This window comes from Dreissena polymorpha, chromosome 13, assembly GCF_020536995.1.
Source record: "Dreissena polymorpha isolate Duluth1 chromosome 13, UMN_Dpol_1.0, whole genome shotgun sequence".
NCBI lineage: Eukaryota > Metazoa > Mollusca > Bivalvia > Myida > Dreissenidae > Dreissena > Dreissena polymorpha.
Genome location: NC_068367.1, coordinates 1,795,917 through 1,810,471, shown reverse-complemented (window position 1 = coordinate 1,810,471; position 14,555 = coordinate 1,795,917). Strand labels below are relative to the sequence as shown.

The window sequence follows — 14,555 nt, the reverse complement described above, 5'->3', positions numbered from 1 at the left end:
AATCTTTGCAACGAGGTTCAATTAAACGTTAATGTATTTAAAGAGAGATATTCATAAATCAGCCATTATACTTTCTGACGTATCCCATACATTAAATAATGATTTATACAAAGGAGAGAAAAATACTACTAATACACAGGACTACACTGTAAATACATTTCCGTTTATAAATACCTTCCATTTACACGAATACACGTACTCATATTTTGTAAAGCAAAACGATACAATACATTGATAAGTGTTATGTTGCTTGTGAAATTTGATTTTGAAAATACGCAAATAAGTCAAAATTTTATATTTTTAAATTGCAATAGCCGATATGTTTGTTATCCTTAGTATAAATATGTCTTACGTATGAGGACGCGCACTGAGAAATCCAGGCTTAATGCTTATGCTTAAAGCACCGAAAAATATTTTCTTGTTCAGTGGGCATAGATTTATCAGGGACGAAACTTTATACACTAATATGGTATTTTTAATTGCGTTGCAAGAAAGTATCTACCGAGCGAAAATCCAGTTTAGGCGGAAAATGTCGTCCCTGCACATGCTAATCTGGGACGACACTGTAAGGACATGCAATCTGCCTCATTTCAAGAGCGAGGCTCATATTAATACTGGGGAAGAATGTTACATGTATGGATGATAATACAATTCAGAATTTTTAACTAAACTGATGCATTAAGTTCTTTCTTCTGCTTTTTATGTTTCTTACAATCTGAAATCGTTGTTTTGAACTATAATATTTTAAAAGACATTTAAAACTGACTTCAATTTTACAGAGAATGCCTTGAACACGTTCAACAAATCAAAGCGCTGAATGCACTGAAGTTGTTCGCTATTGCATAATCTTAGACGTAACTCAGTTTCAAAATAACGTTATACATGTAGCTTTTAATATCGCAAGTTTGAAATGAACACAACCCATTCAAATTTATAAAAAGTGTGTCTTAAAGCACAGGTCGAGATGTGTATGCACTGTTTATCCTCATATTTATGTTATAGAGATAACTTAGACAAAATAACAACACTATGTCTCTTTTTTACGCAATTGGTTGCTGCACTGGCAACCATCTTTAGAATTGTCGTTGCCTTGCAAAAAAAAATAACAAGCCTAGAATCATGTACATGTTGTGTTATGTGTATCTAATACTTTATTTATTTTCTTAAATTATTGAGCAACAATTTTGCCGACATGACAGACTTTTAATGCATTATGTCTTGTTGTGAGCCGGAATTAAATCATTTCTTAGGCCTAATTGACCCACAGTCGCCAATTTGCATTCTATGTTTAATTGGATTGAGTTGTTCAAGCTTTGAAAAAGCTAGTTGCCCTGCTTTTCAGCCAAACTGTAACCAACTTTTGAAATTGAGTTTCCTGGGCTTAAATCTACTGGCCCCAGGCTTACAGGGAACCACTTAACCTGTATGTTATTCGTGATGTAAGATCTGACAGTGCATTGAACTCATTCAATTTGCAAGTCTGGAGACATTAAAGGGACCTTTTCACGTTTTGGTAAATTAAGAAAATTAAACGATTTAATAATTTGGAGAGTTTTGTTGTCGTAATTTTTTTTTCATACTACGAGGATTGCTTATATAAAGTATAAAATACATCTCTCATTGTATGAGCACGGATGGCCGAGTGGTCAAAACGATAGACTTTTATTTCAGGTGTCAGCGGTTCGAGCCTAGTTGAGGGTAACTTTTTTGTTTATTTAATTGTTTTCTTGTATTTTTTTTTAATGGAGCTTTTAAGATCCATTGTTTACATTTATCAATATTAAGCATTTAATTACAAACTGTGAAAAGGTCCCTTAATTTTAGATGTTAACTAAATATTGCCACAAGGTAAAAATGTACAACTCATTTGTTGTTTATTTGATTTAAATGTGATTTTGTTTATTTGCCTTGTTAGCGAGGTTACTTTGATGTTATTATCACTTTTTTTCAAATCAATAATAGAAAAGATAATTAAAGCTTCATTTTGGGAAAACAGGGCTTAATTGCATATGCATTAATTGTCATCACAGTACCAGAGACTCTCTTTAAACGAAAATCACCATAAAATCAGAAAGTGTCGTCCTTGATTAGCTTGTGCGCATTGCACAGGCTAATGAGTGTGCTCATGCTAATCTGGGACACCACTTATTTGACATGCATTAAGCCCCGTTATCCCTGAAAGCAGCCAATATGTACAGATTTCAATGACAAACCGGCCAATGTCTTCGCACAAGATGTTAAACACAATTGATTACATACAAACACACTCACTGTCTGCAGTGTACCAGTGATGAAGTATAAACAGGCAGATGCGATGGTTATCGTTTTAGCGTAGTTAAGAGGAGACCGATTTGCAACGCATACCACTAACCTTAGTTGTCCGCAAGCGAACAACTTAAAACCAGGATATATTATTTAGTTTAAAATTCATACCTTTTCAAGTTGTTAAAAAATTCGTGTGATAATTATGTATGAATGCATCAGTATACAATAATTTTGTCAAACGAAAACTATTTAACTTGTTGTATTAAATGCGTATGCTAATGTTGTTTTTAATGTGTGAACAAGTTGGTGTATCGAGTAGAAACTGCTAACAGATGGGTATTTTCTAAAATTGACTTTTGCGAAAAAGCAAGCAACAACAGCAGAGTTTATATATTTTATTTTTTTGCGAACAACAACAAACAACAACACTACGAAATTGTTAATATACCCTTTATGTTCCACCAGCACGTATTCATTATTAAATTACAATCGATATATTTTAAAGTGATATTATGCGCATTTGTCACTGTTGAAATGAGCTGAAAAGAATTAACAGGTCAAAAGAGTTAGTTAAAATGTTGTAACTGACCAATTATTTGCAACTCATCTTGCTACCAGTTATTCATAAAAAATAAATATTATATTCGATATTTTACATGACTGTCCAGTCCTCTAAGCCGAAATGATCCGTAAAACAAAATTGTGTTTTTGTGTCGTATGAACGAATCTGCACTAAAACTAAATTTAGATCCACATCGTTCATCGAATCATTTATGTCGTCAGTTGTCAAAACGAAAGTAAGGTTGATATTCAAATGCATTATTTTTCTCTTCCCGGGATATTGTTTTAGTATATCGATGCTGCATTAACAAATATAAGTGTATATTAAGTGAAAACACCAAACATAAACAACGTTTGCGATATACACATATTCACATAGCATATACTGTTAGATGCGCATAATATCACTTTAAAGTCCATTATGCAAGTTATTCCGACAAGACATTCACATTTATGCGCTGAGTACACGGACTTGAAAAATAACTATACTGTATTTTATTTTCAACTAAAATAATAATTAACCAGCGCTTCGGTGCCTAATGTTTATTTCAAATATATTGTTTAAAAAAGTGTTGAAACAACTGGCTTAAAAGAATATATAAGAATGTCGCCCAATAATATTTTTAGCAATGACTTGGTGTATTCGCCAGTGGTAAACATACAAAACATATGCCGATGTTAACGATACAAATTCACACACTTTTATATAAAAATCTATCAGTGCTACTTAAAAAAGTAAAGTAAAAAGTAAATCCATCAACATTAGTAGTATTAAAACTACGAAAAGCATACAATAAAACGATCTTTTAGGATATAATTAAACATTAAAATGTATACTAACAATACAATTTGTATGCATAATAAAACTAGTACAGTTACATCAAACAAGCTTTACGTACTAAACCTTAAAATATAAATATGCATACAATGATGATATAATATGTATCAATAATTTAGGAATGGCGATATTTAATTAAACTCAAATAAAAGCAATCAAGAAACGTAATGAATTTACAGTAAGATGTGAGTTCAAATGACATTGATAAATCTAATTCTCATAGGTGTCAAAACCCATATTAATCGCTACAATTAGATGTAATTGTTTCCATTCTAATTAATTTGTTTTTAAAGTTTCATATGCTCAAGAATTTGTTTTAAAAGTTGCATTACCTAGCAGTGTCAAGTTTAAGTTTCAAACGACACAAAGCTCAAAATATCTATAATTTTCATTTTAAAGACCACAAATGTTCATAAGTCGGAAAATGTACACTACAATATAAAAGGAATCATAAAACATATTTATTTAAACATATTATCTTGCTGAACGATGTTTAAAAGTACCACTCTAGAACTTAAATACCACACAACACACATAACATAAATATCTACAAAAGGGGCCAAACCTCCACCTATATTCGAAAAAAATGCATCAAATACATATACATGCGCATTTATGTCTTCAAATTTCCACACATCAGCAATTATACTTTTTATGGACAGCCAGACAATCGCAAACCTACGACCTCAGTCTGATAGTGTCCTCATAATAACTATTATACTTTTTATTATTATACAGTTAATACGTATTTGTCTTTAACATAAACAACATCTCAGTATGTGCAATAAAATAACGAATAAAACTGCTCTTTCGTATGTAGTAGATAATTATAAAAGAGCAACAGTATGCAAGTCTGTGAACAAAATAAGCTTAACACAAAGTGTATACATACACCCGTTACAAATGAACATACAAAATCAGCCAGTATAATATTGTTTGGTTCTTACTCATTTGAATACTGACGAACACTTCGCATACATGCAAATACAAAAAGGTGGAAACAAACAACAACACCAGAAACAATCTATGTTTGGAATGCCAAAAACAATGTACATAAAACCAATTAAAAACACATAAGTCCAAGTGTTATGTGTTGGAAGGCAAAACCTAATATAAGTAGAACGTGCCATCGTTAAAACGTCTTATCCCTAAGACGCTTGTTATATTGGTAAGCAAGTTGTATGTAATAGAAGTACTAAAGGTTGTCAAAAAGATTGACGAAAAATACCCTACCGACACCGCATGTCGAAATAGGTAGGACGTTGAAACAAAACAATGTGACAAATTTGGCATGGTAAGTTGTGAAAGCAGGGACATGGTTTAAAAACTTTTAAAGGTACTATTATACAATTTTGTACCCCAATTGTATTGTGTTGTTGCAGATAAAATGGTTTTTATTGTTTCGATAGGTAGGTCAATACAAATAACGTAACCCACGGGTGAAGCCTGTTTGGACCCTAGATGCATGATTTGAAATATAGAAGATTTGTCATATACACAACAGCAGTCCCTTTATGGATTTATGTCGTTTGATTAAGAACAGGAACTTCAAATGTTCCATCAACCTAGATTAAAATAGTTTTCAAATATGACACTTTCCAGATTTAAATTTCTCTTACTTCTGTGACCATAGCAACCACAATTTTGGTCTGAATAAAAAAATGAAATAACATAAATACAGATTGCAAAATGCTCTGTCCCCAAACCGAGTATGTTAAAACAAGCATAATTATTTAGTTAAGTTTCTCATGATCTAGATGTTAGTTTTCACTTACTTTTGTAACCATTGCAACCATAAAATTTGTCTGACGTAAACAATACCCTTAAATAACGTGTATATTTAAATATGACCCTCTATCTGCATACCGAGTTTCATCAGCCTAGATCAAGTACTTTTTAGGAATCGCAGGATCCAAAATCGACAGGACAATCGACCGGACATAGTTGTAATACCATAATAAATGTATAATAGCTCATACTTTTCATTACACTAGTACTTTTTGCAACATAGCTTATATACGTTTAACTATTATAATTTAAGAAAAATATATTCATGTTTAAATGCACGTTATTTCGATCACATATAAGCAAACATATTTTTAGTGACATGCGATGAAATTGGTCATACAAACAAACAATCATTACTTATGTTTTAAATGTAAAAATAACAAACTTGGTTTAAAGAACAACATACACAGGCATGAAGAACTTTCTGTAAGATTAATATCATTGTACGCAAACCTTAACTTAAAATGTGCATATATACAATTGCTGCATACATAAATTATGTGAAATAACACACAACTTAACGGGCCATTCAAAAAAAGACATGTTAAGCAACACACTTTTTTTCGAATAGGTTGAGAATGTGAGATATCTAGTTTTATCTTGAAATTTTAAGTTAGTTTACGATTGGCGACATGACATGATCATGCGTAGAAATAAATATTACGCCCGTGTTTCCACCTCGACATAATTATATTAATTTACGTATCCGATAAAAGTGAATAATAAATCAAAGAAAAGTAATGCAAAGTAATTGGTTTGAATAAATGCCTTAATAACAATTGCCTAAAATTAAGTCAAAATTTAGATTGTAACTTATTTAAAGCATTATAAAGAAACAAGTTAAATATAGAGCTTGATAGTTGCGCAAAATAATTTATTAACATGCATTTGTTTAATTTGATATTATCGAATAATTGTTATATCCATTAAAGGTCATTTTCGTATAAATGTAATATATTTAAATAAAGATGTACATGTATGTCAATTAGGAAAAGGACTGGCGTTAAATAATTTAATATTCGTTTTATGTAATTTAACTAATGAAGAATACATCACACGTGAACATGTTAAACACTTTATAATAATGAGAGACGCATGTCAATTTAAAAGGTAAAATGAATGAAATGCGCCTCATTTGTAAAACATTGCTTATATCAACCATAGGACAAAAATTCAAACAATCGAACACGCGATCCACGTGACTCCAAAATAAAAAGCAAATAATTTCTACACCTACGTAAAAGGTCAACTATTAATGTTAAAACGATCAATTAATAAATAAATATACAAATTACCACATTCAGTTTTTAAGATGCATCCACTTTCGAGAAAATAAATTGTCAATAAAAATGCATTTTTATGTAATTTCTTTAAGAAAATTGGAGCAATCAATGTGGATTGCTTAAAAATCTTCCAAAACAACAACAGACAGCGTGGATGTTATAAAATTATCGTGTTCCCCTTCACGTATACAGGTGCGAAGCGTTAATCGCATTCAAAGCAAAGATAAAAACGCATGACGAATTAAAAAATACCACTAAGTGTACAAACAAACATTCCAGTTATTTCACTTTTTCTATCAGCGTCACACATTCTCCATTTGATATTGCAGCAAATATACGTCTTCACTTCAAGTTAAAATCCATTTTATAAATGCTACTCTAAAGAACCCGTTCCTCTATAAAGCTTATTCATAAATGCAATATTGAGAGTTCTTGCATACGTAAATCACATTCAAAGCAAGGATAAAAACGCACGACGAATTAAAAAATACCGCAAAGTTTACGTACACATTTTTTCTGTGATTTTTCTATTTCTATCACCGTAACACATTCTCCATTTGATATTGCAGCAAATATACGTCTTCACTTCAAGTTTAAATCCAGTTTATAAATGCTACACTAAACAACCCGTTCCTCTATAAAGCTTATTCATTAATGCACTATCGGAGTTCTTGTATTGCTCAGATACAGCAGTACTGGAAGGTGTCTTTTTCAATAGCAACGCGTGATAATCGTGTTACACGCTTACAAGACGAAACCAATCATCCCCAACTTGGCTATTACATCTAAATACTTTTAATGTCAGACTGACTCCATTACTAAAGGCTTTCAGATCGGTGTGGGTTAATGAATTACGTAACATTTTACTCTCCTCTATTGTAACAAGTGTCATTATCAATGACTTAAATTGTTCTGTTACAGTTATCTCGTTTATTCGATTTCGATATTTATTTGCACTTTTTTTTTCCTGAATTCCTTTAACTTAAACTTATAAACGCTGATCAGATCATAATTAACCCAGCTCGATAATAATTATGTTAGGACTATAAACGCGTAATATTTGTAAAAATGGTTTTACTTTAAAACGAAAATACGCTAAGAAGATAATTTTGTGTTTCTAATAATATATGCTTATTGATAAACCAGATAGGGTCCATGCATATCATAGATGTTAGAGTATCAATGTCCCTTCTACATCTATGTCTTCCTCTTCATCATCCATATATGCATCACTCGCAAGTTCATGTTCATTTCGAAAAAGATCTGCTTCTGGCTTGATTGTATTACCTTGGCCTGAAACCGATCCAGCGTCTACGGATCCTTCAACGTATACCTGTCTATTGTAGATTGTAACTGCTCTTTTTACTCCAGGCGATGACACTTTTCTATTTAAGATTGCAGCTGTTCTTTTTTCTCCAGGGGATGACACTATTTGTTTCATTTTTAAAGATACTTCAAACTCACAAATTTCCAATTTTGACTCGAGTTTATAAGAGGCCACGTTTATGTCCAGATCCGAAAGACTATTATTAGAAATGCTCGCATGCAATGTGATGGAAACTGACATCAATTCAGCAAGAAGATCGCTGTCAAATCCATGTGAACGCAAAGCTTTAAAGCTAAGATCGAGAGCTTGGTCTACGGCGCTGTTCCGTTTACGATACAGGTGTTTCTTTAGAAGACAAATCTTCACACAGATTTTGAGTCTGTTTATTTCCCTTGATACTTCTGTCCAGAACTGTTTTGTTGAATTCAATTTTTCAGCCGATATCACTTTCTGTATTTCGTCAACTTTCAACACACCATCCACATGAACACTTTCAATTAAACCGCTAGATTTAGCGGTCTCAATTATTTTAACCACATTATGCAACTCCTGCAGCTTGTCAAGTCTTTTGCAAAAGATTGATAATGTACTTGTGTTTCTTGCTGCTAATTGTCGCTTTATTGTGCATCTTGTTGTTCGGTTATCGCCCCAACAGATTTAAGGTTGTTCAGTTTTAAAGAAATATTCATTTCCATTACTCTAACATCTATTGCTTGCGATTGCATGTTTGCTTTTATCATATTTTGCTTTACATCTTTGATTCTTGTTGAATAACGTCTGATATCCGTCTCTAAAAGCTTACCGCACAAGCTGAATGGGCAATGCAGAGCCAAATATTTCCTTTCAGAGGTAGCTTGTGTTTTAATATTCTCATCCAAATATCCTACCTCAAATATGCACTTACAATCTGGTACATGTAGTTGGAGAAAAACTGTATTTTCTGCAAATTCTTTTTCAGACTCATTTCTTATTAAGTGTTTGTTGTATATAACGCAGATGCATTTTTCTCCACAAAGTCCTCTGCATATATGAGCATATTTCAACTCTTTTTCACATTTCTCATTGCAAAGCATAATGGAACATTCCTCGGAACAAATATTGTCACACTTCCCATGTCTGCACTTGTATGAACACTTATTTTCGCAAGAATCGCATGACTCGGAACATTTCTTTTTGCACATAAAATTATGAATGCATGTTCTTTTGCATTTTTGTGAACAAGGTGGACATTCTTCATCACTGCATGGAAATGTACATTTATGCCCACATGGCAGTGTCTTTCCACAATTTCCTTTGCACTTCTTGTGTATTTTTCCACCGAAACACGAGCCGCATTTTCCTGAACATTGATGTCCACAATCGTGAACTAATTTGCAATCAGCTAAGCAATTAACATTTGCGATAGCCATATGACAATTCAATTCCATTTTGTGACCACATAGTTATTCACGGATCACTCACTTGTCACATTTCTGATTGTTCGCTTCGAAATGACACTGCATAACCATTTCGTGACCACATAATAATTCGCGGGTCACTGACTTGTCACATTTCTGATTGTGCCCTTGGGATTGACACATAAAACATTTTTGATCACATGAATGCCCACATGACAAAATAAATTGACAGACTTCACGGCATTCCCATTTAAATGGATCCATATGACATGAAAGTTTTGCCACATGACGACACATGGGAATCACTTTCTCAATCTTAACACGACAGCTTCCACACTCCTGAAAACATTTTTTGGTGCACTAATGTCCTACTGTGCAGTTGGGATTAATTTTTTCACATGGTTTGTGACATGGGACAAACAGGTGGGATTTGTCTACAACATGGCAAGCTCTTGGACAGGTATGTCCACAAGGCATTTTCATCCCACAAGGTTTGTTGCATCCACCTTCTGGAACACAAATAAAATCCTGCGCGCTCGAAGCCGCAGTGCACATTTCTGGATGATTTCCACACCTAAGAAGTAAATGGGGTTTGATAGAATTGCTTTCTTACATTTCTGCAATGATTTCCTCCCATAACTGACTGCTTCGCTCAAGTAGCTTGAAATTTCCAACTACAAACATACCTTGTTTAGCCCTTGAGAGCGCCACGCATGTCCGATTTTCAATTCCTACAAAGCCGATTGGAAAAGGTCCATTTGATATACAAAATATCAAAACTACCAAAGTTAATCGATTTTTTTACTTATATTTATATATAAAGCATATACTATACGGTTGAACTTAATGATTTTTTAAGTCACTTGGATCGATAAAATACTTCTAAATAATGATTATTTTTATTTTCATGTTTAATATCTAATTAAATTGAGTTTTTTAATAAATATCTTGAAAACTCTTTTTACTGTGCAACCTTATAAAAGCGATTCACTGTTGCTCTAAAATGAATAAACAAAGTTGTGAAACCCAGACTCGATAACATCTGCTTGCATTAACTTAATGGTATTGTCGGTTTTTCGTGAATATGATAAATTAACCCATTTATGCCTAGCGTCTAGAAAAAAGGCCTTAGCAAACAGCGTAGACCCAGATGAGACGCAGCATGATGCGGCGTCTCATCAGGGTCTGCGCTGTTTGCTTAAAGGAATTTCTGTAAGAAATATTCTAAATATAGAAATAAATATACAAGACATCCCTAATTTTGGAAATAAATTTTGTTTTATTTATATCTGCTAAAAGATGTACCGTAATTACCTAAGTATTGTCTGATACGTTAAAGGGATCTTTTCACGCTTTGGTAAATTGACAAAATTGAAAACAGTTGTTTCAGATTCGTAAGTTTTCGTTTTAGTTATGATATTTGTGAGGAAACAATAATACTGAACATTAACCATGCTCTAATATAGCCATTATATGCATCTTTTGACGATTTTAAAACCTAAAAATTATAAAGCGTTGCAACGCGAAACGATTGAATAATTTGGAGAGTTCTGTTTTTGTCGTGAAATTTTGTGAAACTACGAAGATTGCTTATATAAGGTATAAAATACGTCAAGCATGTGTACTCGGCGGAATAGCTCAGTAGGCTAAAGCGCTTTTACTTCAGGACTCTGGCAGGACTCCAGGGGTCACTGGTTCGAAACCTGCTCCGGGCTATGTTCTTTTCCTTTTTTTAATTTTTTTCTTGATTTTTTACTGGAGCTTTTACGATCCAATGTTTACATTTATCAATATAAAGCATTTAATGAATAAGTTAAAAAAAATGCCAAAATCTGTGAAAAGGCCCCTTTAAGCCGACACGCATTTTTATTGCTAAACGTCACAATCTGACCCCATGATTACGAACCGTCATAAGCTCATAACTTTAGCATTAATCAATGAAACTTATAAAATAGACTTAACATAACGATCATCCTAATTGGTCAATATTTAAAATGCAGACGTTATTTTGAGATGTAAAGTCTTTAACCCATTTATGCCTAGCGTCTAGAAAAAAGGCCTTCGCAAACAGCGTAGACCCAGATGAGACGCCGCATGATGCTTGAAGGAATTTCTGTAAGAAATTTTCTGAATATAGAAATAAATATACTAGACATCCCTAATTTTGGAAATACATTGATCCAATTTAGAAGGATGGGAGAGTCCACTAGGCATAAATGGGTTAATATTTATTTCCAGCGTTCCTGTTGCAAGGTGGCCTGCAGATCACCTTCCTTGTCTGGGTACCGGATCCGAGTCGGCCGGTTCTCTTCTACGTGTTTGCCGCGCTCTGGGGCGCCGGAGACGCCATCATCCAAACGCAGATAAACGGTAACCACGGCAACGCACACTATAACCCGTAAAGAACAAAAGCTATAATTCATTATTTGGCAGAGCATTTATACAATTTGAAGTCTCGTTGAGTTAGTTTGAATACAAGGACATTTTTAACCTGTATGCACTGTTATTCTAGTAATTGCGTTACTTTCCTCGTGATTGGAAGAAGGTCGCTTTCGTGTCATACACAATATTGTGAAATAATACTATGGTCCTTCATCGTTCACCATTTATATCATTACTCAGGGGAGTGATAGAATGCCATCTGGGCCCGCTTAAATAGTTCAAGTACTTTATGATGTTCACTAGACAGGGTTTCTGCAAAGTACCTGTGTTATATGAGTCACGCTCTAGGAAAACGGGGCTTAATGCATGTGCTTAAAGTGTGATCCCTGATCAGTGTGTACAATCCGCTTTTATTGTATTTTTCTTGTTTGTCGGAAGTCCCTTATTATCGAAAAATAAGATTAGACGAAAAGTGTCGTCCCTGATTAGACTCTGCAGTCCGCACACTTTACGCAGCCGCATTAAGCCCCGTTTTCGTAGAACGCATCTGATATCGGTTTAACACACTGACATTGCAGCCCTGTACGGTTTCCTGTGGACGAAGGACTCGGAGGCGGCCTTCTCCAACTACCGTCTCTGGGAGTCCATGGGCTTCATGATCGCCTTTGCCCTGCAGAACATCCTGCGCACGGACGTAAAGATCTACATCTGCATGGCCTTCCTCGTGCTTGGCATGTTCCAGTACGCCATCGTGGAGGTCCTTCACCGCCGTACGTTGCACGGTCAGCGTCACAATACGAAGCTTTAACTTAAACTTGAACCACTGGAGTACCCGCATGTGTTATTACTTTTCACCGCCGGACGTTGCACGGTCAGCGCTACAGTCCGAAGCTTTAACTTAAACTTGAACCACTGATGTACCTGCATGTATGCTTACTTGCTACTTGCATGAATGGATGCATTGTTGAATTCTCGATATGAACTGAATGATCATTTATTAGTATAGAAGCAAGAGTTTTAAGTAGGCATGAAAATGTAATATGCACAGTGTAGTCCGTGTTGCTCCTATTGAGAACTAACATGGACACTTGTTGCGCATATGTACTTTTAACCGTGTAATACCGATTTCCATTCTGATATTTAAAACATAAGTATCTATGTTACTAGGGACATGACGCGCTTTCACTTTGCAAAGACACCTTAGATTAATACAGTTGTAACGACATCCTTGAAATTTCAAAATGTTATCATACCTGTTGATTACCAAGTTCAAATATGCGTGTACATATTACGACTTAAAATGTTATTTTCCACTCCGCAAACTCTGCTCTTTTGTGTGCTTTGTTAGCCCCCGTGTTTGTTTGTACGGCGCAAATGTCTACTTAGATTTTCTCCGGTTGGTAAGGCGGACCTTTGACAAGGATGTTTTAAGCGGATTTGTATATACTTGCGTATGTGGAGTGTTTATAATAAGAGCCGCGTTCTGAGAAAACTGGGCTTAATGCATGTGCGTAAAGTGTCGTCCCAGATTAGCCTGTGCAGTCTTCACAAGCTCATCATTGACGACACTTTCCGCCTAAATTTGATTTTTCTAAGAAGAGAAAATATCATAAATGCGGAAAGTGTCGTCCCTGATTAGCCTGTGCGGATTGTACAGGCTAATCTGAGACGACACTTTACGCACATGCATTATGCCCAGTTTTCTCAGAACACGACTCACGATAACAACGACAGTGATGGCCAGTATGCTCTTAAGGTGTTTGCGAATATTTATGTACAAGTACAGTTTTGTTGAAGAACAAATACAATATCATCCGTAATAGTGAGTCGTGTTCACAGTTACGCCATGTTTCCCCCGTCCTATAGAGTTTAAGAATTCCGAATGTTGGTTCACACTTCATTGAAAATCAAGGTCTTGATAACATTTTATCAGTGACCTGCGTTGTCCTCAAGTCACTCTAAAGTAGCCATTCCCTGCTCTATACCCTTATCACGGATTAACCAATTAGCATATCGGTATATTTGGGCACATCTCTGGTAAAACAAACAGAACTTTCAGTAGCAACCATGTTAGTCATGGGTGCTAAGTACAATGTTTTTTCAAACAAACGTTGGGCTTGCTAACATATTTTTGTATCCACGTTTATGAACGTAGTGCTGGTGCAGCTTTGCTATTGCAAGTTCACATACGCCACAATATGAGGCCATTGTGAGTTGAGCAGCTTAACCCATTTATGCCTAGTGGAGTCTCCCATCCTTCTAAATTGGATCAATTTATTTCTAAAATTAGGGATGTCTAGTATATTTATTTCTATATTTAGAATATTTCTTACAGAAATTCCCTTAAGCAAACAGCGCAGAACCTGATGAGACGCCGCATGATGGAAAAGGATGAGAAAACTTATTTGTAACAGATGTTTGAGAAGATTGTCCATTCAATTTTTTCTCTGTAATATATAGAGAATAACAGGTTACTGTCCCATCGTTTTGTAATATATCAGGTGAGGCTTAGAATAATATAAAGGCGAGGCTTGCCTTGTTCGAAAAGACGACACGAATAATCGCTTATTTTTAACATCGTATAGAGAAAACAAGAGGGCCACGATGGCCCTGTATCGCTCCACTGTTTTTTTATGCGAAAAAAACGCGCAATGCGCATGGGTTGAAATGTACTCAAGCATGTGACTTTCTCTGTCTATCCCTCGTCCCATTGG

General features: G+C 34.6%; 2 protein-coding genes across 2 annotated transcripts in view; one reads left to right on the top strand and one right to left on the bottom strand.

Moving 5' to 3' along the window:
- The window catches only part of LOC127856223 (protein unc-93 homolog A-like), a 48,953-nt gene extending 36,242 nt beyond the window's left edge, over positions 1-12,711 (top strand). Inside the window, exons 7-8 of the mRNA XM_052392305.1 lie at positions 11,698-11,829; positions 12,420-12,711. Coding sequence (XP_052248265.1) covers positions 11,698-11,829; positions 12,420-12,649 — 362 coding nt within the window. The 3' untranslated portion in view covers positions 12,650-12,711. The remainder of the gene's footprint in view (positions 1-11,697; positions 11,830-12,419) is intronic.
- The window catches only part of LOC127856221 (heat shock 70 kDa protein 12A-like), a 138,404-nt gene that overhangs the window by 60,193 nt on the left and 63,656 nt on the right, over positions 1-14,555 (bottom strand). The gene's annotated exons all lie outside the window — the stretch shown is intronic.